We start from the raw sequence: 20,444 nt of genomic DNA, 5'->3' as shown, positions 1-20,444 counted from the left end.
TCTTTGGGGAGCTCATTCCAAAACTGGAGTACCACAAGCAAAAGGGCCCTCCTCCTGGGAGCCACCCACCTCACTTCATTTGAAAGAGGCTCGCAGAGAAGGCTCCCCGAAGATTTCCAGGTAGGTACATATGGGAGGAGGTGATCCTTCAGGTAGCCTGGTCTCGAGCCTTTTAGGGCTTTGAAGGTTAGTACTAACACTGTGACAATAAATATGATTATTAATAATTAATATATTTACTGCTCCTTAACATAAAGTATATGATCTGCATAGACAAAACACAGCTCAATTCCAGTTCAGCCTTCTTGGAGACTAAGAGGAGCTACGGAGCCTAGAAAGTCCCTGGGTGACTGACCAAATGTTCATGTAATTGGTAAGCTTTAAAAGATACAAGATATAACGGGCACAATTGTTCTATGGACCAGAATTAATGGCAAGATTCCTTCTGTGACCACAGCTTTTGCTTCCTGAACAGAAGGTACTTCTGTTCATGGAGTGATTGCTACTCTTTAAAACCTGCAAATTAAATGAGATTTTGGTCCATCACAGAGGAACTTTCCCTCATATCTGTTTCTTCTAGGATCCCAAAGTCCCAGGACTATACAATTTCTATTTACTTTAAGTAAAAACTGCCAATAGCATGGATGCATCAAAAGAAAGATGTACAGCCCAAACGGAGCTTACAAAAATGAATGAATGAAAAATGAAATTACCACTAAATCAGAACACAGAAAATGAAAAACACCTTCCAAAAATGCAAGTGAACAATACTGAGGATGCCACGAACTGCCATTAATCACTCAGGAACTAGTCAAAGTGGTTTACAAAAAGATCTAGAAAATAAAACCATTTTGAGCTGATATCAAAACCTAAAGGGAAATGGTGTCAAACCAAAGCACCTTTGGGATGGGTGTTTCACAGTCAGAGCACTGTCACAGAAAAGCCCTATCCTTGGTTGCCACCTGCTTAATCTCTGAAATCAGGGATGCCAGGAAGAGACACCCAACAAAACCAACAGGCAGGTTCATATAACTTAATCTGTCAGATAATTGTATTAGCATATAGCATGCATCAAAAATCTCATCGCTCAGTAAGAGACGGAGAGCCTCACATTCATGAAGCAAGATAAAATCTTTTAAAGTGTACACACAGAGCCTAACACCCTGACTGCATCAGCCTTCTGAAATGTAGTGCCCTTGAGATGTTCTGAACCTCAACTCCCAGCAGCCAGACAGCATGGCCAACAGCCAGGAACACTGGGAGTTGAATGTGAAAATATCTGAAGGGCACCAGGCTGAACTATGCCCGGTTATGGGTCGTACTGGGATTAAAGTTTTCTATTAGACGATTGTAATGATTGTTAACAGCAGTCGATTTAATTGAGGTGCGGCATTCAACTTGCTTGTGCATTTTTGTGGGTACAGTACCTGTGATCCAACTGCTTGGATTATGTAGATGCGGACAATTGTAGATGACAAGATATTTAATCGAAGAAAACACTTCATTCACTGCTTTCATTCCAATGTCTGTGATGATGCCTGGATTTTCAACCACATCAGCCAAGCCATACTTCACTAGGTCTGCATTGATCATTTTACCTGGATATAGAAAGAAAGAAAAAAAGGTCACCTGTTGTTTCCATGTTTCTCTAAAGCCATTTAGCTTGGTTACTGGCTACAAGTATAATAAGAACTGGAGTTTATCTGCTGATTTAAAAAAAGCTAAGCAGATAAAGTGAAGCATTAAGATGGGGGCAGGGACACCTAAATGTTGCCAGCACTTGCAAATTCATCCTGAACTATGTTGGTCCATAAAAGCTTTACTCAGGCTCTCATTTGTATTAAACTAAGAGCGGTCTCCCTGTGAACTGTCAATCTAACACCCCCATGTTAGTACTATTATCATATGGCATTTATTACATTGTGTTTCTATCCTGCCCTTTTTTCCTCTTGTGAGGAATCCAAGGTCACTTGCACAGCTCCATGTTTTTCCTCACAACTACCCTGTGGGATAGATTAGGCTGAGAGTGTTTAACTGGCTCCAAGTCACCCTGTGAGCTTCATGGCTGAATGGGGACTAGGACCCAGATCTCCCAGGTCCCCAGTACAACCACAGCCCACACTACCCTAACAGGTGAGTTGGACCTACTTTTAAAGAGTCATGCTAGATTTGGCAACAGATGAGCCCTGCACAGAAATGGGTTTGTAGTGAAATCCCCATACTGAAATGAGACTGCCTTCTTCAAACCAATTTTTAGAAGTTTTCCCCTGAATAGGGTTCTGAGATGGAAGGAACCCAATAAGAAAAAAATGTGAAGAAAGGGAGTAGATCCATCCCCCCATATGACACTTAAGCTTCCCCACCCCCAGCTTCAATTAGCAGGACCCAGGCTGGATCTTGCTTGATATGTCTATATGCATTCTCCATTTTAGGGAATTTGATAGGCACAATGTACTACAGAGTTTCTTTATTTCTATATGGTATTATACCCTGCCTTTTTCCTGCAAGGAACGTGAGCTGATAAGAAAGACAAGCGAAGGATTTCTTACACTGCAGCAAAAACTCATCAACATATCCAAGATGTAGTGTTTCAAATTGTGGAAATTCCAATTCTGCCATTTTTAGTGCAGAGAATACTCCATCTTTGGTTAGGGAAGGCTGGATTCGTACTTCGTGCAACCTGAAGTGTAGCAAAACAAGATGAGAAAAACTCAGCTCTCCCCCAGGTATTTTGTAGTATAGAATAAGTAAACATTAGAACCGGATTGAGGAGAGACAGTAGCAGATGTGTTCATTCATGAGGCAGTACTTTGCAACTGCACATCCTTGCAAGTCAGAAACAATATGGTGGCAATGACAAGACTCACACAACATAACCCCCCCCACCCCCAGTATGTAAGTCAAGCAGGCTTGCCACGGCATGGGCGTAGGGGAGCCACGCTGGGGATTTCTGTCATCTGAACCTGGATTATATGTCAACCCCTGCACTAAGCAAAACCACTGCAGAGCTACTGTGCAAGAGGGGCTAAAAACCCTTGCTGTTCACATGCCAAGTGGCTGCTGGTCAAGCGCCAGTGACAGCCACCTGCAAGGCACCAAAGCAACACTTGGAGGCTTTCCCTCAGCCCTTCCGGTGGGCTTGTCCGCTGCCCCTGCTCTGCCAACACCAGACCTTTCAGCAAGGTCTCCTAATTAGTTGGGATGAGGGATATTAACTCCTTCCTCTGGCTGAGCAGCAACAGCCCTCACCTCGACTTGGAAGGTCTCCTCATGAGCCAGTCGCCGATCCCTGCTCCCCACTCCTGCTTCTGACAAGTGATGGTGAAGAGGGAAAGAACCTCAGTACTCCCACAGGGTCTCCAGGATGCCTGTGAGACGGCCAAGCGGGGAGGAAGGGCACCTTGCCACTGCTGCACCTGATCACTTGCCAGGTACAATAAGGACAGGGTGTCTTACTGTGCTGTGTGAACCTTCCCAATGCATCTTCAAAAGCACCATCGCAGTATGCTTCATGAATGCCATGACAGCAGAGTAGGGTGGCAATGAACAGAAAACACTGATATCCATATGCAGGAGTCTAGCAACATGGCTTACATACAAACATGATTTTATTTGGCATATATAATTAAAAGGAGGCCTACCTTCGTGCAGCGGTTATGATGAGGTAGCCAAGGTCCACTTCTAAAGCATTCTTGCAAGCTCCCAGGACTATAGTGTGCAAATTTCTGAAGCCCCCTGTTGGGTAGGTAATGAGGAAAAGCAAACTAAGTATATTCCGCTGAGTCTAAGGCGCAGTATCAGGATGCCAATGTATTGGAAGAACAGCAGCCCCCAGTTACCTCCTCTCAAGGTACTGAACCTGGATGACAAAGGGCATCCAAGACTCATTTTGCCTCCATGTATTACCTGTCTCTTGAGCAGGTAAGAATCTCAGCACCAAAAAAGTACACACACTGCAGTAGTTGAATACAAGCACGTGTCTTTTTCATTACGGGTGATGAAACAGTGTCGGTGGGAGCAAGGCAATTCAATCGCACGGAGTACCAGCTGCACCAGTCACTCATTGATTCTAAGCCCAATGTAAAGTTCTAGTTTTGCCCTTAAAGTCTTAAGCAGCTTGGGACCAAATAGCTTAAAAGACTTTATTCACCCATATCAGCCTGCTCATGCTTTAAGGTCAGCTATCGGTGCTGACCTTATTTCAACTTTTAAAGAAGATCTTGAAACCGTATTATTTTAACTCAGGCCTTTTCCTCATGTGATTGCTGTTGCTGCTGGCTTTGTTGCTGTTTTTATTGTGTACGAAATTACTTTTGTATTGTGTTTTTATTGCTCTTCATACTTATTGTTTTTATGTGTTTTATTGGTGCACAACATCAACTGTTCTGTCCAATATGGAGCTTAACCAGATGGTAGAAAATATACTGGGCAGGTTTGCACATCCCGACAACCCGTATTATGAATAAGCTAGGCAGAATGGCTTGTTTGCGAAACCACGCACAATGCATCCAAGCAACAGCTAGGCTCACCACAGGACACCTGTCTCCTTCTCCCCCAGTCTCCCAGCTGGTATCTCAGGGGCCTTTGGAGCAAAAGGCACTGTCTCTTTTCCCTACTGCAGTAAATGAACCCTCGTTCACTCAGTGCAGCTGTTTCTACCCTGCCCCCTTTTCTGAATATCATTTTTTCCATCTCTTAGCTGACAGCTAGCAAAAGCCCCCCCTCAAAGTGCCCAAGAGTCAAATCAAATGGTCTATCACTTGTTCATCACCTATTTTTTAAAGAAAGAAAGCATTCAAAATGATTTAAACGCTTTTATATTTGTTAGAATAAAATTTGTGGCTGGACTTGCAGACATGTGCACTTTCAGTGGGCTGAAATGGACAGCCTTGCCTGACCAGGTCTTGACAGGTGTCTGCTGTCTGGCAGGCACCCTACATAGACCGTTAACACACAGTTTATGAAGAGGTTTATTTTTGACTTTGCACAGCTGTTAAAAGGCAAACTGCTGAGGGAAAGCAAAGCCACAAGTGATTTTTGCTCATAAAGGGAAGTTGGTTTAAAAAGAAAAAAGGTGGTAAGACAGTGATAGCTCCTCCAATATGCTGCCCAAATAATCTGAAGGAGCTTTCGCAGGCTGTCAACTCTGACACTGTGAATGGTGCTCTTCAAAAGGCAGGGGAAAGGGAAAAAAGCTACAATATGATAAAAAGGGCTTGGCCCAAGCAAACTTGTTAAGAGCAGTTTGTTCTCCTACCAAGTGGCTTGCTAGCCACTTCACAGGACCTACAATGTGGCTGGTCACCCAGCTTCAGACAACATGTCAACCCATCATGGATCCAACATCCCCTAGACAGTGCCTTTCAACCTTTCCACAGCTGGGGACCAGTGAAAACAGGACAATCACCTTGAGAACTGCTGAGGCAGAAACAAGAAGCCATCTCTCCCCTCCCTGGCCCCCTGCTGGCACCAGTGCATCACCCACAATCATGATGCCAGCTGAGGAAGAGCTGGTGGAGCACAGCCAGACCCCACGCCAGTTCACAGCGAGCAGGAGATGGCCCCCCATGGATCGGCAGAAAACCTCCTGCAGACTGGTGCCAGCCATGGACTGGTGGTTGAAAACCACTGCCCTAGAACATTCCAGAGGGTATCAAGCTTTCCTGTTGCACTTGTACAAGCCACCCTGCGGGAAGTGGTCTGGGTTCCCGTGGCACAAGGGCTCACTGTTGCTTATCAATGAGGGAGCATTGTCATGTCGTGTAAAAACAGTCCTTCTGGGCAGGTTGTATGGGCCAAGTCTTCCACTGAGTGCTATAAAACAATCTCCACTGTAACAATTTTAAACATAAGTTAAAGACCTTCTTATTTATACAAATCATTTGTTTTGGATCATTTTAGATTAGATTATTGCTGTATTTTAATTGTTTTAGTGTGACAGTATGTCTCTATGGTTGTTTTACTGGTGCTTTTTATTATTACAGAACCACTTTGTGCAAAACCGAATGTGGTATATCTAATTAATCACAGAATTCTTTAAAACCAGAGCCTTCTTACTACACCTTAAAATTTATTTAAAATTTGTGACCAAGTAGATCCCACTCATGCAATTCCTTTTAACAATGGATGGATTACATGGGAGGAGCCTGCCTTTGCATGAGTGTGGGCTTTGGGGGTGGGAGATGTTGAAGGCATGTAGAATGTGCATGCTGAGACCGTGAGTGAAGCAGCTCTCAGTGCTTATGCAGTCCAACACAAAGACCTGGTTTACACATAACAGCCCACAGCTTAAACGAACCACGCATGAGCGCCAGCCATGCCTGCTTTCACTCAACGACTACAGTTGGTCTAACTGTAGGTGGCATGCAATGCAAATGAGTGGATGCAAACCCAGGGCGATGGCTTGTTTAGGGGCTAAACAACTCAGCCGTTAGTCTTTGGTTTAGACCCCGAACAAGCCAATGCCCCAGGTTTGCAAGTTACACTCAACAACTTACAAATGGGCCAGTGATAGATCGTTGATTAAAAACAGAAGTAGCTTGAGCACCACGGAGCCACACTTGCTCTCTCCTGCTCAACCCCAACAGCCCAAGGGGTCTTTAACTCATGGATTATTACGTGCAAACTAGCACAAGGCACTCAACATATTTAAGTGCAAACAGCAGCTCTTCTTAAGAGTACAAATATATCCAACTTTACTTATTGCCTTCACGTACATTCTGAACATTCAAACACAACACAATCACTTTTACATGAAAGTATGTGAAGGGCTGATGAGAAACAATTCACATTTATAAACGATATACTATGCTCAGCCCTTAAGCAGAGGCTGCATACCAGATCTCCAGCTGTCTTCTACAACATGCTGGATGAGACCTCCAAGGAAGGGAACACGAACTAATTCTAGATGTTCCAGGTTTCGAGCAGAAGCCAAACCTGTCACCAAGGGGACATACTTCAACGAGTTTGTGGGCCCTATGGAGAAAAAGAATTTTCAAACAGACGGTATTTATATGCACAGACAGATAGGTTTAGAAATTTTAGGGCATGTGAATCCCCATTTCTGTAATTCTGTAGAAGCATTACAGAAATTTCCTTGCTGAAGGTGATAGTGGACATATTGAAGAACAATTCCCATTTAGCAGAAATGGAAAGTTAAGCTGAACTTTTGACCCGTGTTTATACCAGGCAAGTCAAATGGCAGTTCCCAAAACTTGTAGCAAAAACATAGTTCAATTCTTACAGTACCTAGCAGGCAAAATGGCAATTAACTAAACTAACTACTGAATGAGGACTAAGTTAACCAAACCTACTCTAAATGTAGGCCTACCATTACTATGGGGTGTTAAGGGGTTTGAACACTTCCAGCATTATGACCATTACTGCCCCCACCCTGCTTTGCCCTGGGTAGAAATGTATGTGATAAAATGACCCCTTCTCCTTTTACCTGCACAATTTCTCATGACGAAAGTGCGTAAGCTGATGCAAAGGAAATCCTTAAAAGGCTGTGGTTTGGTGAGTCTCACCCATTTCAGATACAGGTGCCTCAGCATTGGGATACAAGGAATGTCGGGGACATTAACTCCTAAAATACATGAAACAAAGCAGCAAAATGAGATCCAAAGCGCAGACATGTTAAGACAAACACTGCAAACACAACTAAAAGGTTTGCTTTCACAGGAAGATGAATCAGTCCCTGAAAATTTACACTCTGAAGTAAATGAAACAGTGTTGTAGCTGAAAATGCTTTTGCGAGTAGGCACTCACCTTGCTATGCAGCAAAACAATATAAAAGTAGAATGGAATTTTTTCTTATTAAATAGCTGTTAAAAATGAAATCCTTTGTTAACTAACAAAAATACTCTACACTCATTCTTACCTACTAAGTGCAAAGTTTGAATTTTAGCTCCTATTGGTATTTTTAATTTGTTTTCAGGTGGAATTGGGAAGGCACCATTACGATTTCGAAACTTCCCCAGGATGTGAACTTGTGGCATATACGTCCAAATGGCTTCTACCAATTCCAAATGGGAAGTCTCAACACCCTAGAGCAGAAGAATAGAACTTAGTAAAGAGAAAACCCAAGCATCTTCAGAAACAAGCAAAGCAGCATTGCAGTTAGTATTCATATTAAACCAAACATAATGCTCAATACATGAACTATTTCACATAAAGACTAAGAGAACAAATTAAACAATATAAAAAGCAGTAATTAGCTACATTGCTATGAAGAGTCATTACTAGCTTATACATAGAACATGCACTAAGACCAGGAGATCTAAACATTAAGTTCGCTTTTCTTTGCTTATCTTTTATGACCATCTTTCTATAAATTCAAGGCATCTAATAACACACAAAAAACAGTGGCACTGATAAAGCTAGAATATTTCAGCATTAGTTAAGAATAACAATTCAGTACTATAAAATCATAAAGCTGTACATCTTGTCAGGTGATGTCTTTTGAGGCCTATGCAAAAAGTTCAAAGAAGCCTTTCAAATTATTTGGCTTTTTAAAAGGCTATGAGTTGGGACTCATACAAGCCGCTCTCGACAAAGAATTCCCAAGTGCTATATGGCCAGAATCATTCAATGGAAAACAAATATGGCCTCCAATGCAATTGCTGATATACGCAAATACTGTATGATGCAGAAAAATGGAACGTTAAATTGTAGTAAGCATTTAAACTTCACAGGTGAAGTGTGAACTTTTTAACACACATGCACACAGATGCAACCAAGGTCCACTAAAGGGCAAAAAAGGAGAAGGTGAAGAGGGCTGAATGAGTATGCGAAACATAGTGCCTCTCTCAACTGTACATCATATCTAGCCATAGTTTTGACGTTACCAATCTGATACCTGTGGAAAATAAATTAGCCCAATATTTTTTTCCTTATTCTGCAAATAATTTTGTTTTCTCAGAACATGGATTATTTGCAGAATAAGGAAAAAAGGGCACAAATAATACTCATTGATGCAGAAAAGCACAGCTTTTTGTACACTGTATTTCAGTTGAATATTTGCGACCTTCTAGTTTTTAAATCTCACTATGTATGAGGGCGAAAGCTAGACAGTGAAGAAAATGGATACATTTGAAACACAGTGCTGGCAGCGGGCTTTGCAAATACCCTGGATCCACAGAAAGACAAGCAGGTTGGTCCTAGATCAAATCAAGCCATGAACTTTCCTTGAAAGCAAAAATGACAATACTGAGGATGTCATCTTTCAGAAACATCACGAGAAGGCAAGATTCACTGAAGAAAGCAAGCATGCTAGGGAAAACCAAAGGCAGAAAAAGAAAAGGATGACAAAATATGAGATGTATCAACTCTCTAAAGGAAGCCATGGCCTTGAACTTGGCTGAGTAGGCCATCAAGACAGGACATTTTGAATGGCATTCAGAGGGTCACCATAAGTTGTAGATGACTTGGTGGCACGTAATGACAAGAGCAGCAACAAGACACATTTTTGAAACAGCTAAAAGTGGGGAGGGCAAATATATATACATCCTGTGGAAAAGGGTTCCACAAAGCTTTTTAAACTGCAATTTAAGGAGAGAATTCTACACTCGAGTGTATCAAAATAATAGACTACAGCTGAGCAGATACCAAATTTAAAAGTTGCTTCAGCTTAGATGAAATCCAGATATGAGTGTATGCAATCCGTAAGATAACCTATCATCTGCCTTTCAAAGCGTCTTCTCCTTCCCTTCTTTCTGCCAGTCATCATCCATGGTCCCATTAGACCATGGGTCTTCAAACTACAGCCAGTGGGCTGGATACGGCCCGCCATGCCCATTTATTCGGCCTGCCATAGCTCGCCAGGCGCGCACGTGCGTGTGGCAAGGCACCGGCTTGCTCACAAGATTATTATTTTGGACTTGCTCGGAGAGAACCATCTCTGTGCACGCACACCCCTCACGCAAGCACGCCCCTGCCTTGCATACACGCATGCCCCCCCCGCCCCACCCCGCCCCGTGCCACCCTCCGCATCACCTTGGCAGCCCGCGCCCATCATCAGCACCTTTCATCTGGCCCCCCGTTTAAAAAGTTTGACGACCCCTGCAACAGACAAATGACAATTCTGTCTACATATGGAACAAGCAGCACTTACTAAAAGATTTGGGCAAGCCTGCAAGGCTTCCAGAACTCCAGGAATACTGAAAGCTTCATAGCCACGGACTCTGCGCCTGTCAAGGTGCCTGGGGTGAAGCCCATACAGCTGTTCAATGTCAGGCATTTTCTTCAGCAAGGTCAGGAAGCTGGAGTCTGTGAATCCTGGAAAGACAGACATTTTAGTCTACAGTAGGAAGGGATGTCTAGCTGGAGAAGGAAGACTGATGGTACAGCTTTCAGTTTACATCAAGCAAGACTTGGGGGCTCAGTAGGACGAGGATTGCTAGCTGTTTTGTTTTATCACACATACTTTGGCAAAGCAAAAATGGGCGATCGGAGACTTCATTTTGTAATTGTAGGCTCCAAAGGTAAGACTACAGGAGCGCAGAAGATAAGAACACTAAAGCAACCATTAAAAGTGAACAACATACAAGAGAGGCTAAGACTGATTTGTTGAATTTTGGCTGATGTACTAGTGACAAAAGGAGGTAATTTGGGCAAAATCCAGTGAAGGTGATGCACTTTAAAGTTCTGTTGATTTTAACTGAAAAAGCAAGCACATGTTTAATTCCCATGGACTATAACAGGATGAAAGGTGCTTAGCTTTCCTAGGTTACTATAATATGTTTGAGAAGCATTCTTGCTAACTCTTTATGTTGGTTTTGCAACTGAGCACACTCATACTTCCCATGTTCACAATACATTATTTAACAAATATTTCTTGTTACCTGAATAAGGCCAGCTAGGCCATCATTCCTTGTTTGCTCCTTTTAAAGACAAGCACTCTGTTTCCTTCTTTTTAGATCTCTTACAATTCCCCCCAACATTCTTGGTTCCTCAAAAGATCACTAAAAACTTTTGCAATGGTTCCAGGCATTCTCAAGATCCAGGGAAACCTATTTGTTTAGTTCTATTTAAATCTGGACACCTGCCTCATCAATTGTTCCTTGCCTTACCTACCCTATCACAATTTGATTTCTCCTAAAATATGGAGACAAAAATGATATTGAGAGGTTCTACCTGTTGTGCATGGCAACAGGGGCAAGGTGCCAGGAAGCACATGAGCAGGCTATAGCTCTGATGAGAATTTACACTCAGACAGTGAAGATGAAATTGTAGAATTTCAGCAAGTTCAGGTGTCAGAGAATGTCTGGGGAACAGCAAGAGGTCAGGACTGATGGGGGTGACAGCCCACCAGCCTGTGGGAATGGGGAGATAGCACAACAGGGAGTGGAATCAACAGTCAGGCCTGATGATAGCATCCGTCTACCAAGACCAGCACAAGGAGGTGGAGTTGGAGACTGGGCAGGCCTCCCAGCAGGAATTGAGCAGCCTCTCTGACATAGAGGTCCCTCCCTTGAGGAAGTGATGCTGGTTGCTAAGACACACCACAGGTGTGAAATTCAGCTAACAGAGAAACGGGAAGAACACAGGAGGGCTAGGTCTCACAGGAGGGCTGGGGTGTGCAGGTGGAGCGGTTATAAAGATGTAAGGAACTGAGGGTGTTAGAGGGGGTTCAACACTTTGCTCTGGGTGAACTCAGAGATGTACAACAATACATACAATACAGTAATAAAGTGTTGTGAAAAGAAACTCGGGAGCAGTGTGTTTACTTAGCAAGAGAACTGCGCCTCATTACACTACCTTCTCTTAATTATTTATGCAAGTTCCCCTACAATTCTACCTAAGCACTAAATTGTCTTTGGAAAGTCTCTAGAGCATGAACATACTGCTTTTTAAGGAAATTGGTCTGACATAACCAACATTCTGACTGAAGAAAAACGATGTGAAAAGTATTGGTCCAAATCGATGTAGTATTCAGTATTGATCCATTCTGGCTTTTTCTCTGACTACTGTATATTTACACTTTTGCAAGTTGTGTTAGTGGCTCTATACTTTGCTTTGCTATCGTGGTTACTTTCTTAAAGAAATAAAATCTCTAGAAAATTTCTCCTCAAAGGAGTTGTATGAGCATCCATTTTTATGAAGATAAAAAGTACCTGCCACTGGAAGGGGTCCTGAGAAAATGCTAGGAAGTCCTTCACCTATATATTTTAAGACTCCTTGAGCTTAAAGCAACTTGTTCTGATGGCTATGCACAAAGTATATCACAGCGAACCACTGTGTTAAATAAGAGCAGCACTCACCAGTGGGCATGTATTCCCACCAGCGACCCGCACAGAGATCCACAACCTTCACCACTCTCAAATACAACGTGACTGCTTCCTTTAGCTTCCGAGACAGGCATTCCATGCACATGATATCCTGCAGGGGAAGATACCTTCACAAGGAGGGAAAATCAGAGTTAATCCTTGGGTAACTTCTTTTCCTGACTATTTTGCCAAACAACAATACAGATGATGCCGTACTTGACCACACTCAGTCATAGCATGGAATAAAACCAGCAGTGGGAAAAAAAAGTGGAGTGGTTTAACAAGACTGTCAAATATGTAGGCCATTCAAATATCAAACCTAGTTTGACCATAGACAACACAACTGCAGCCAACACTGCTTTTCACTCCATTAGAAAATTTAAGGAGATGTTTTTGGAGAATCTGGACAATTTCTATGTTTGCCAAGCTATATAGATTTCTCTTTATTTACTGTACAGTTAGGTTAATAATAAGCAAACATCACACACAATTCTTTCAGGTCTCATCATGACTGTTACGCCCAACTCTCATAATTTTAGAGACACTACACTACATCTAGGTCAGCCTAACTCAATGAAAGATCAATGTGGTGAGAAGGATCTTGTCCAAAGAATGCATTTCCTAAAAACATGAACCAATGTGCAATCTACAAAACATTTATTGTATCACAGTTGTGGATGCTACATAAAAAGCTTTTGAAAGGAACAAAACAGTTTAATGCCCAACTGAAGCTGAAAAGACAATATCTGTTTCTTCTCCACCTGACATATCACAGATACATAATGACACACGGCAAATCACTGTTTTATCTGTTTGGGTTCTCTCCTGGATCTGCTTTTTCTCAGAGCAATAGCTCCACTTCTGTAAGTTCCTTCTCTCCCATTTTTGAGGATCCCCTTCCACCCTACTGAGCTGCCCTTCTGACTGCAGCATTTTCAAGGTGCTGGAGGAGCTGCCACAGGGAAGGGTGTGGAAGTCCAATTCCACCAGTGTAGTTGATCTGCTTTAAATCTGGCGCCAATATTTTATGTGCACCAACTATTCTAAGAACCTGGTTCAGCAGTGTTTGGAGTCCACAAGTCCACGTGGAAGCTACTGGACGTAGGCATGCATTATCACACTTCCAAAATTGGGAATATTGTTTCTTGTTGTTTGCTTGTCATCAGGTATAGGTGATTAGCAGAAAGCACCCAAAACAAAGCCACATTTTCCAACCTACCTAAAAATATGGCAAAGCACTTCGTGTGAAAGCTGGTTCATATAGTCCTTCAGCTCAGCAGCTTTGATAAAGACGGGGCCTTCCCTATTTGTGAAACATACTTTCACATTTTTCCGTCTAGGTCCCATTTTGGTGATGCCTGCCAACTACAGTGGTCAGTGTTGAAGGCAGATATACTAAATCTGAAAAAGAAAATTGTTAAGATGGGAGATATAATCATCCAAGTTATCATATAGAAACTAAAAAAGAAAGTAGCAGAATGGAGATCATATATTTCAATCAATATAGCAAAAACCAGTACAAGACATTCCCTTACCATGAAAGTAGGGAAGAATAAATAGGGCACACATAAAATCATATTTCTGGGAAGATACACATTATGCTCTTTCTCACATACAAAATATCCCATCGGACAAACAGTCTGAAGAAATCTGCTGGTTAGAAAAGGAGGGCACCATCGCATGTGGCTGGCCAGCTCTGGAACCCTGATTATGAGTACGTAATCAAGCATGGGAGGCACTCAGAGGCATGTTTTTCCCACCCTGCAAAAGGCATGCAGAGCTAATTTTGGCCTGGACAGGAGAAGGGGCTGAGGCACCACTTGTGCCCTGCTGGAACCTCATGCCAGCTATGTGAGCAGAAGAAAGGAGCACCAAAATCTGTGTTCCAGCTCTGACCTCAGAATGCATTTCTGGGGTTAGAACTAGAACTCCAGCCCACATCATAACAGTCTAGACAGTGTCCAGTAACCACAAAATTGCACCCTTAGTAAATGGAATCCAACAAGGATCTCTCATGTAAGATTTCCATTATGTTTATTATCATTATTTATTGTCTATACCACTCAATAACTAAAGCTGTTTGCAACACATAAAAATACAAAATAAAATAAAAACCACAATTAGCACACACAAAAGACTATCATACAAAGGTTTAAAGCCAAATTTAAAACGAATACAAAAAAGCGGCAATCTGTATACAAATTAAATCATAAGACTTTTTAAAGCAGCTAACAAAGCCCCAATATAATTGTAACTTAATTAAATGTCCTGTGTTAGAGGGCAGTTTTAACCTGGCACCAAAAAGATATTAAAGTTGGCACCTGATGGGCCTCAGTGAGGAGCCTGCTTCATAACTGGGGAGGGGGGGGTCACCACTGAAAAGTCTCTTCTCTTTACTGCCGCTGCTACCACCACCAAACCTCCCTTGGAGGTAGCAATCAGAGGCGGCTCCTGGATCCTGATCACAGCATTCAGGTAGATTGCAGCCGAGTGAGGCATTATGTCAGATATTGTAGTCCTAAAGCCATGTACCTTGAATTGTGCTTGGAAACATACAGGCAGCCAATGAAAGCAGGCCAGAATGTTGTATGTTCAGACCATCTGGTTCCTGCTATTAATCTGGTTGATGCATTTTGTACAAACTGCAGTTTCTGAACAGGTTTCAAGGACAGTCTCACATCGTTGCATTGCAGTCATCTAACTGAGAGATTACCAGAACACAGATGATTGAAACCAGGCTGTCCATGGGGTCACAATGGGTCGGACACGACTTTGCGACTAACAACAACAAGGGGCACAGCTGAGCCATCAGCTGAAGCTTGGAGAAAGCAGTACAAGCCACTGAAGCCACCTGGGCCTCAAGTGACAAAGACGGCTCAAGAAGCATCCCCAAGCTACGAATCTGCTCCTTCAAGGGGAGTGCAACCCCAACCAGAACAGACTGAATTCCCTGCATATGCTCAGAAGAACCACCCACTAAGAGCATCTCAGTCTTGTCTAAAGCTTATACTCTTTTCGGCACCAGGTCAAAACCTTTTTATTTAACCGTTATTTTAAAAATTAGTATTTTAATGCAACAGTCATGTTTTATTGGTTACAAGTTATTTATGTCTCTTCCTATTCAAATCTAAAATGACTACCAAGCAGAATCAAAACTTTTGGGGCTCCATATTATGTTTTATTTGGCTACACATTTTATGAATCTAATTTTTATTCTGTGAATGCCCAAGCAGGTTTGGTTACAGAAGTGGGACAAATATAATAAAAATATTAAAAATGTAGTAATGCACAAACAACTCTTTTATAAAATAAGTTGCATATATTTTGAAGATTTTTTTTCATGCTTGGCCCAAGACATTCACCAATTCGCTCTTCCCTCACCTTATTTAAGAAGAAAATGGCAATCTAGGTCATCATTACCATTAACCTCTGTGTGAAATGTAAAGAAAGAGGAGGGAAATAAGCGAGTCGATGCTCCCGATTGGTCCCTTTGGGAGATAACCAAAAATACCGGAAAGGGAACGCGAACCCAAGACAGACAGGCAGTCAGAAGAGATTAGAAAGAGCTAGTATTGTAGCTGCCTCCGTACCTCCTCTTTTCCCGCTTACGTCTAGTTCGATCTCGCCCGACGGCAGCGGCGGCGGCAGGAACAAGCCCAGCCTTTCAAGCGCACGCTCTCGCCCCCACCCGCGGCGGGGATCGGGAAGCGTCCCATGAAAGGACGCGGAGTTTCTCCGCAGGCAGGCAGAGTTGGGCGCCAGCTGCAAATAGGCCCCGAACCTGCACGCCGGGAAGAAAGGCGAAGGGCGTCCAGGCCCGAGCCGGGCCCCCAAAGGTGTCAGCCGCTGTGCTGCCGCCGATCCCGCCGCCGCCTCCACGACCCCCTCGCCCCCAGCAGCGAAGGGGCAGACCCGAGGGCAGCCCGGGGAGGCTCTCGAATTGCTGCCGGCGAGAGCCGCTTCATAGACGCCGAGGACAGCGGCAGCCGCCGTCGACTGGGCCCTCCCGCCCCCGCCCGCTCCAGGCGCAGCGATGCCCCAGAGGCTGCCGCCGCCGCCGCTCACCTGCCCGGCCAGCTCCCCTTCGCGGGGCTCCGAGGCGAGGAGCAACTCCAGCGGGAGGCACTTCCTCCCTCGGCTAGACAGCGCTTCCACTTCCCGTCCGTCATCGGCCACTTCCGGAAACTTCCGGCCCGCCCCCGCTCAAAGGGGTACAAGAAAACGAGGACGCCCGCTATCTTTGTTTCCGGTTCTAATTGAAGCGCTCTGTACGCGAGGCACGCTGGATGGCGGGGAGAAAGCGTGCAATTTGCATACAGAAGCGGCGTAGTTTCTTTACAAGGCTATGAAAAGTTGCATTATCTTCTTGGAGGAAGCTGTAACGGGTTGACTTGTTAGAAAGCGAAAACGACAGGCCAAAAGTGTAGCTGAGCCCCTAGATCTCTGCGTGAGTGTATCAAGTTCTTTAAAGACATAGGAGGACTAGCTCTGGTTTTAATTCTATGTGGCTTTTTTTTCTACCTCTGAGGGCAAAGGACACGACATTTTCAAAGAAAGGGTACCTGATTGTGTAAGCTGCAGATTGTCATACAGCTTGGTGCACAATGTTATTTGATCTCTAATTCCCAACATTCCTGCCCATTGCATGTGCTCACTGGGGCTGATGGGAATTCTAGTCCAAAGTGCCTGGGGAACACTAGGTAGAAAAGGCTGCTTGTAAACCTCTGCAGCAAGCACAAATTCAGCGGGTAAAGCTTCTCCAGCGTTGTAGCTACAACTGGGAACTTCATCAAATGTCAGGTTCGTTGCCTTGAAAGCATCTTTGTGTGGAGTTTCGAAATGCGTGGGTGAAATTTGGATTCCTTTAAAGTAACGCAACGAAAGGCAGCCTCTTAGCCAGCCATACTGCCTTTTTTCCACTCTCTACCCTCATATTCCCGCCTGCCTCTGCTCCCCTCCGCGATTTAATCTTTGATTTCTTTTTAAAATACTTGATTCCTCTGTATTTCCGCCACTCCAGCCCCGCACATGGAGGGCGCTGCCAATTGGGAGCCAGAAGTACCGCTGAGGAGCCACGGAGCCTGCAGCCACGGGCTCCGCCTCCCGCGTTCGCCAGCATGGCTGTTGCCTTCCTCCTTCGCCGTCTGAGCCTCTTGCCCGCCGCCGCCGCCCCCTCGCTGGCGCCGCGTCGGTTTCTGGCCGGGGCCGCTCAGTTCCAGTACATCTTGGTGGACAAGAAAGGGGCGAAGCAGAATGTGGCCGTGATCCAGCTGAACCGGCCCAAGGCCTTGAACGCGCTGTGCGACGGGCTGATGGACGAGATGAACCAGGCCCTGGACGCCCTGGAGCGCGACCCGGCCGTGGGGGCGATCGTCATCACCGGCAGCGAGAAGGCCTTCGCCGCCGGAGCGGATATCAAGGAGATGCAGGGCAGGACCTTCCAGGAGTGCTACGGGGGCAGCTTCCTGGCGCACTGGAACCGGGTGGCCAGCGTCAGGAAGCCCGTCATAGCCGCGGTCAATGGCTTTGCCCTTGGCGGCGGCTGCGAGCTTGCCATGATGTGCGACATCATCTATGCCGGGGAGAAGGCCCAGTTTGGGCAGCCCGAGATCCTCCTGGGCACCATTCCCGGCGCTGGCGGGACCCAGAGGCTGACCAGGGCTGTGGGCAAGTCGCTGGCCATGGAAATGGTCCTCACTGGCGAACGGATCTCGGCCCAGGAAGCTAAGCTGGCGGGCCTCGTCAGCAAAGTCTGCCCTGTGGAGAAGCTCCTCGAGGAAGCCATCAGCTGCGGAGAAAAGATCGCCAAGAATTCCAAGCTGGTGACAGCCATGGCCAAGGAGGCGGTGAACGCTGCCTTTGAGACAACCTTAACGGAGGGGAATAAAGTGGAGAAGAGGCTGTTCTATGCCACCTTTGCAACAGACGACCGGAAGGAAGGGATGAGTGCCTTTGTGGAGAAGAGAGAGGCAAATTTTAAGGACCACTGATTCACTCTGCCGAAGCCACTGATTCATGGCGATGTGTGGTGGCCTAACTTTTGGCCGTGTGAAGAGATACTGCCTGTGTTCATCCAGTTTGCATCGCACTGTCACAAGAGGCCTTTAACTGCAAGCTCCACATGCTAAAGCAGGAGTGAGAAGAAAGTCAATCTCTGCTTTGTTTTGGGGTTTCGGTTCCCAGCACTCCTCCTGATCATTGATCATCCTGGCAGTGGCTTCTGGGAGTTCCAGTCCAAAACATCTGGAGATCTATTTTCTGCCCTCCCCAGCTCTGCTTACTAGGAAACTGGTGTGTTTCCTGAGTATGGGAGATTTATGCTAATTATCCATTTCTTTTGTAAGAAAATCATTGGATGCAATTAATTTCTCCAGTTTCCATTTAAAAAGCAAAATGGGGAATGCCTCTGAAAATGGCTTGGATTGTGTAGCTGTTGTATCCATTTGCTTGGCTGTAGTATATGACTGAGTTATACTGCAGTGTCAGATGTTGGGAATGTTACACACATGCACGCACATGGCTTTAAGCCTCTTCCTACGATCAGATTGCACATTCTACCTCTAAATTGGGGTGAGTGGAAGAAGGTTAATGCTGCCTTCCTTCCGGGCTATTGATTTCTGAGTGATCTGGCAGAGATTTGCCAAGCATGGTTGTCCTTTGGTTTTATCTGTTGCAGTCATGTACCAGTTGCCATCTTCAGAGTCCTGCTGCTCTGGTCGTGTGTCTGAGCATTGCAGGCACACAAGCTCACAGGACATGGCTTGAATGTTCATGGAACCCCTAAGCCGTAGTCAGAAATGCAGTGGTTAGTGGAAGGCGTATAAGTATGTTGGTGGGAGTGCTTCTTCAGTCAATAAAAAAGTAGAAAATCTCTTGCATTTCTTTTAACTTGTAATAATGAATTTCTTTAATAAAATTAAATCCTATAAAATGAGACTTGATCACTCTGCCTTGCACCTTGCTCTGCCAGCCCTTGACAGTGCAGTGCCATACTAATTGACTCAGATGTAAATCCCACAAAATCCCATTATTCTGTCATGCCGTCTCAGTCCTTATAATGTTTATGGCTTAAGCTTTCTTGAGGGAAGTGCAAAGGGACAGACAGAGCAACTGCACTCTGCATCCATTAAAATCATGCTTAATGCCAGTTTTCAGTTTTTTCTAGATGTTTGAATTGTGTTGCTGGAGCCCTGTGCATGTCTCTGACATCTTTGCCTTTGTTCTGCCACTGCCAGCTTTGTTACCTTGGGTTAGGGGTAGATAACAAAGCAACTTGGGTAGATCAAAGAGGTAGGAAAAAGGAGAAACAACGCTGCTGGTGAAGTCCAGTGTTGTGCCAGATGTCACAATTGACTTGAAATAACTAGATAAATTTTTAAGGTAATTTCTTGCAGTTGTGTTATTGTTGGCATTTTCCCACTGCACCTTAGTTAGACAGCTATGCAAGGCAATCATGCTTTGGTTCTCTTTGAAATGAGGGAAAATACCCTTGGTGTAGGGATGGTTAAAGTCCCTACAATTCCTTGCTATTTATATTCTTCCTTTGTGGCCTGGCCTTGCTTCCACTTCCTGTACATGTTCTTTCTTTTCAGGTTGTCAATTTTTGTGGAGCCATGTGGGCTTCCTCTGTTGTCTTCTACATGTTTTTCTTCTTGGAATTGTTTGTAGTTGTGCCTGGAGAATCTTCTTTTTCAAAATTTTGCAGCTCTCTTAGACTCCTTATCGTTGTTCTGAGTTTGCTTAAAGTTGGCTTTCCTGAAGTCCAGGCTACGTGTTTGGTTGCAGTTAACCTTTGTCTCCTTTATAATTGAGAATTCAAGTATTGCATGGTCACTTTCCCCCAGAGTTCCTGTGGCTGCTATTTTGTCCACCAGGTCATTCTTGTTAGTATTAATTAGAGGATAGCTGATCCTCTTGTTCCCTCCTCTACCTTCTGCTGGAGGAAGTTGTTGGCAATGCATGTCAGGAAACTCCTGGAGGGGCCAAGTTTGCCAGAAATGGTCTCCCAGCATATATCAGGGAAACTGAAGTCCCTGATGGAGACTATATCATTGTTCTTGGTAATGCTGGCAACAAGCTTTTTGAAGGTTGCATCCTTGTCCTCTCTTTGACTGGATGGTCAGCAACAGACACCAGTAACTGTTTTTCTTATTTTTTGCTCCCTTTAGATTAAACCTG

General features: G+C 44.4%; 2 protein-coding genes across 7 annotated transcripts in view; one reads left to right on the top strand and one right to left on the bottom strand.

Moving 5' to 3' along the window:
* The window catches only part of FBXO38 (F-box protein 38), a 33,256-nt gene extending 16,828 nt beyond the window's left edge, over positions 1 to 16,428 (bottom strand). The window contains exons 1-10 of one of the 6 annotated variants that reach the window (XM_044454341.1): positions 16,332 to 16,428; positions 13,486 to 13,667; positions 12,261 to 12,394; positions 10,112 to 10,275; positions 7,880 to 8,045; positions 7,448 to 7,585; positions 6,838 to 6,975; positions 3,642 to 3,735; positions 2,550 to 2,680; positions 1,428 to 1,598 (exon numbers count right to left, since the gene is read on the bottom strand). In XM_044454341.1, the coding sequence (XP_044310276.1) occupies positions 1,428 to 1,598; positions 2,550 to 2,680; positions 3,642 to 3,735; positions 6,838 to 6,975; positions 7,448 to 7,585; positions 7,880 to 8,045; positions 10,112 to 10,275; positions 12,261 to 12,394; positions 13,486 to 13,613 (1,264 nt within the window). In that variant the 5' untranslated portion in view covers positions 13,614 to 13,667; positions 16,332 to 16,428. Of the gene's footprint in view, positions 1 to 1,427; positions 1,599 to 2,549; positions 2,681 to 3,641; positions 3,736 to 6,837; positions 6,976 to 7,447; positions 7,586 to 7,879; positions 8,046 to 10,111; positions 10,276 to 12,260; positions 12,395 to 13,485; positions 13,668 to 14,798; positions 14,932 to 15,647; positions 15,669 to 15,856; positions 16,024 to 16,331 lie in introns of those variants that run through there. The other 5 variants (XM_044454345.1, XM_044454344.1, XM_044454340.1 and 2 more) reach the window with 5 other exon arrangements.
* Positions 16,429 to 17,334: 906 nt separating this feature from the next.
* ECHS1 (enoyl-CoA hydratase, short chain 1) lies at positions 17,335 to 19,197 on the top strand. The gene has a single exon (XM_044454577.1). It carries the CDS (start codon positions 17,384 to 17,386, stop codon positions 18,254 to 18,256), a length of 873 nt encoding a protein of 290 aa, XP_044310512.1. The 5' UTR covers positions 17,335 to 17,383; the 3' UTR covers positions 18,257 to 19,197.
* Positions 19,198 to 20,444: the final 1,247 nt, after the last annotated feature.

The sequence above is a fragment of the Varanus komodoensis genome, unplaced genomic scaffold (genome assembly GCF_004798865.1).
Source record: "Varanus komodoensis strain SLA01 unplaced genomic scaffold, ASM479886v1 scaffold7_3, whole genome shotgun sequence".
NCBI lineage: Eukaryota > Metazoa > Chordata > Lepidosauria > Squamata > Varanidae > Varanus > Varanus komodoensis.
Note: the sequence above shows the minus strand (reverse complement) of the source record. Positions and strands in the feature narration are given on the sequence as shown.

What these genes read in the sequence shown, in the direction of transcription:
- ECHS1 (XM_044454577.1), top strand. Translation starts at nt 17,384, where the DNA reads ATGGCTGTTGCCTTCCTCCTTCGCCGTCTGAGCCTCTTGCCCGCCGCC.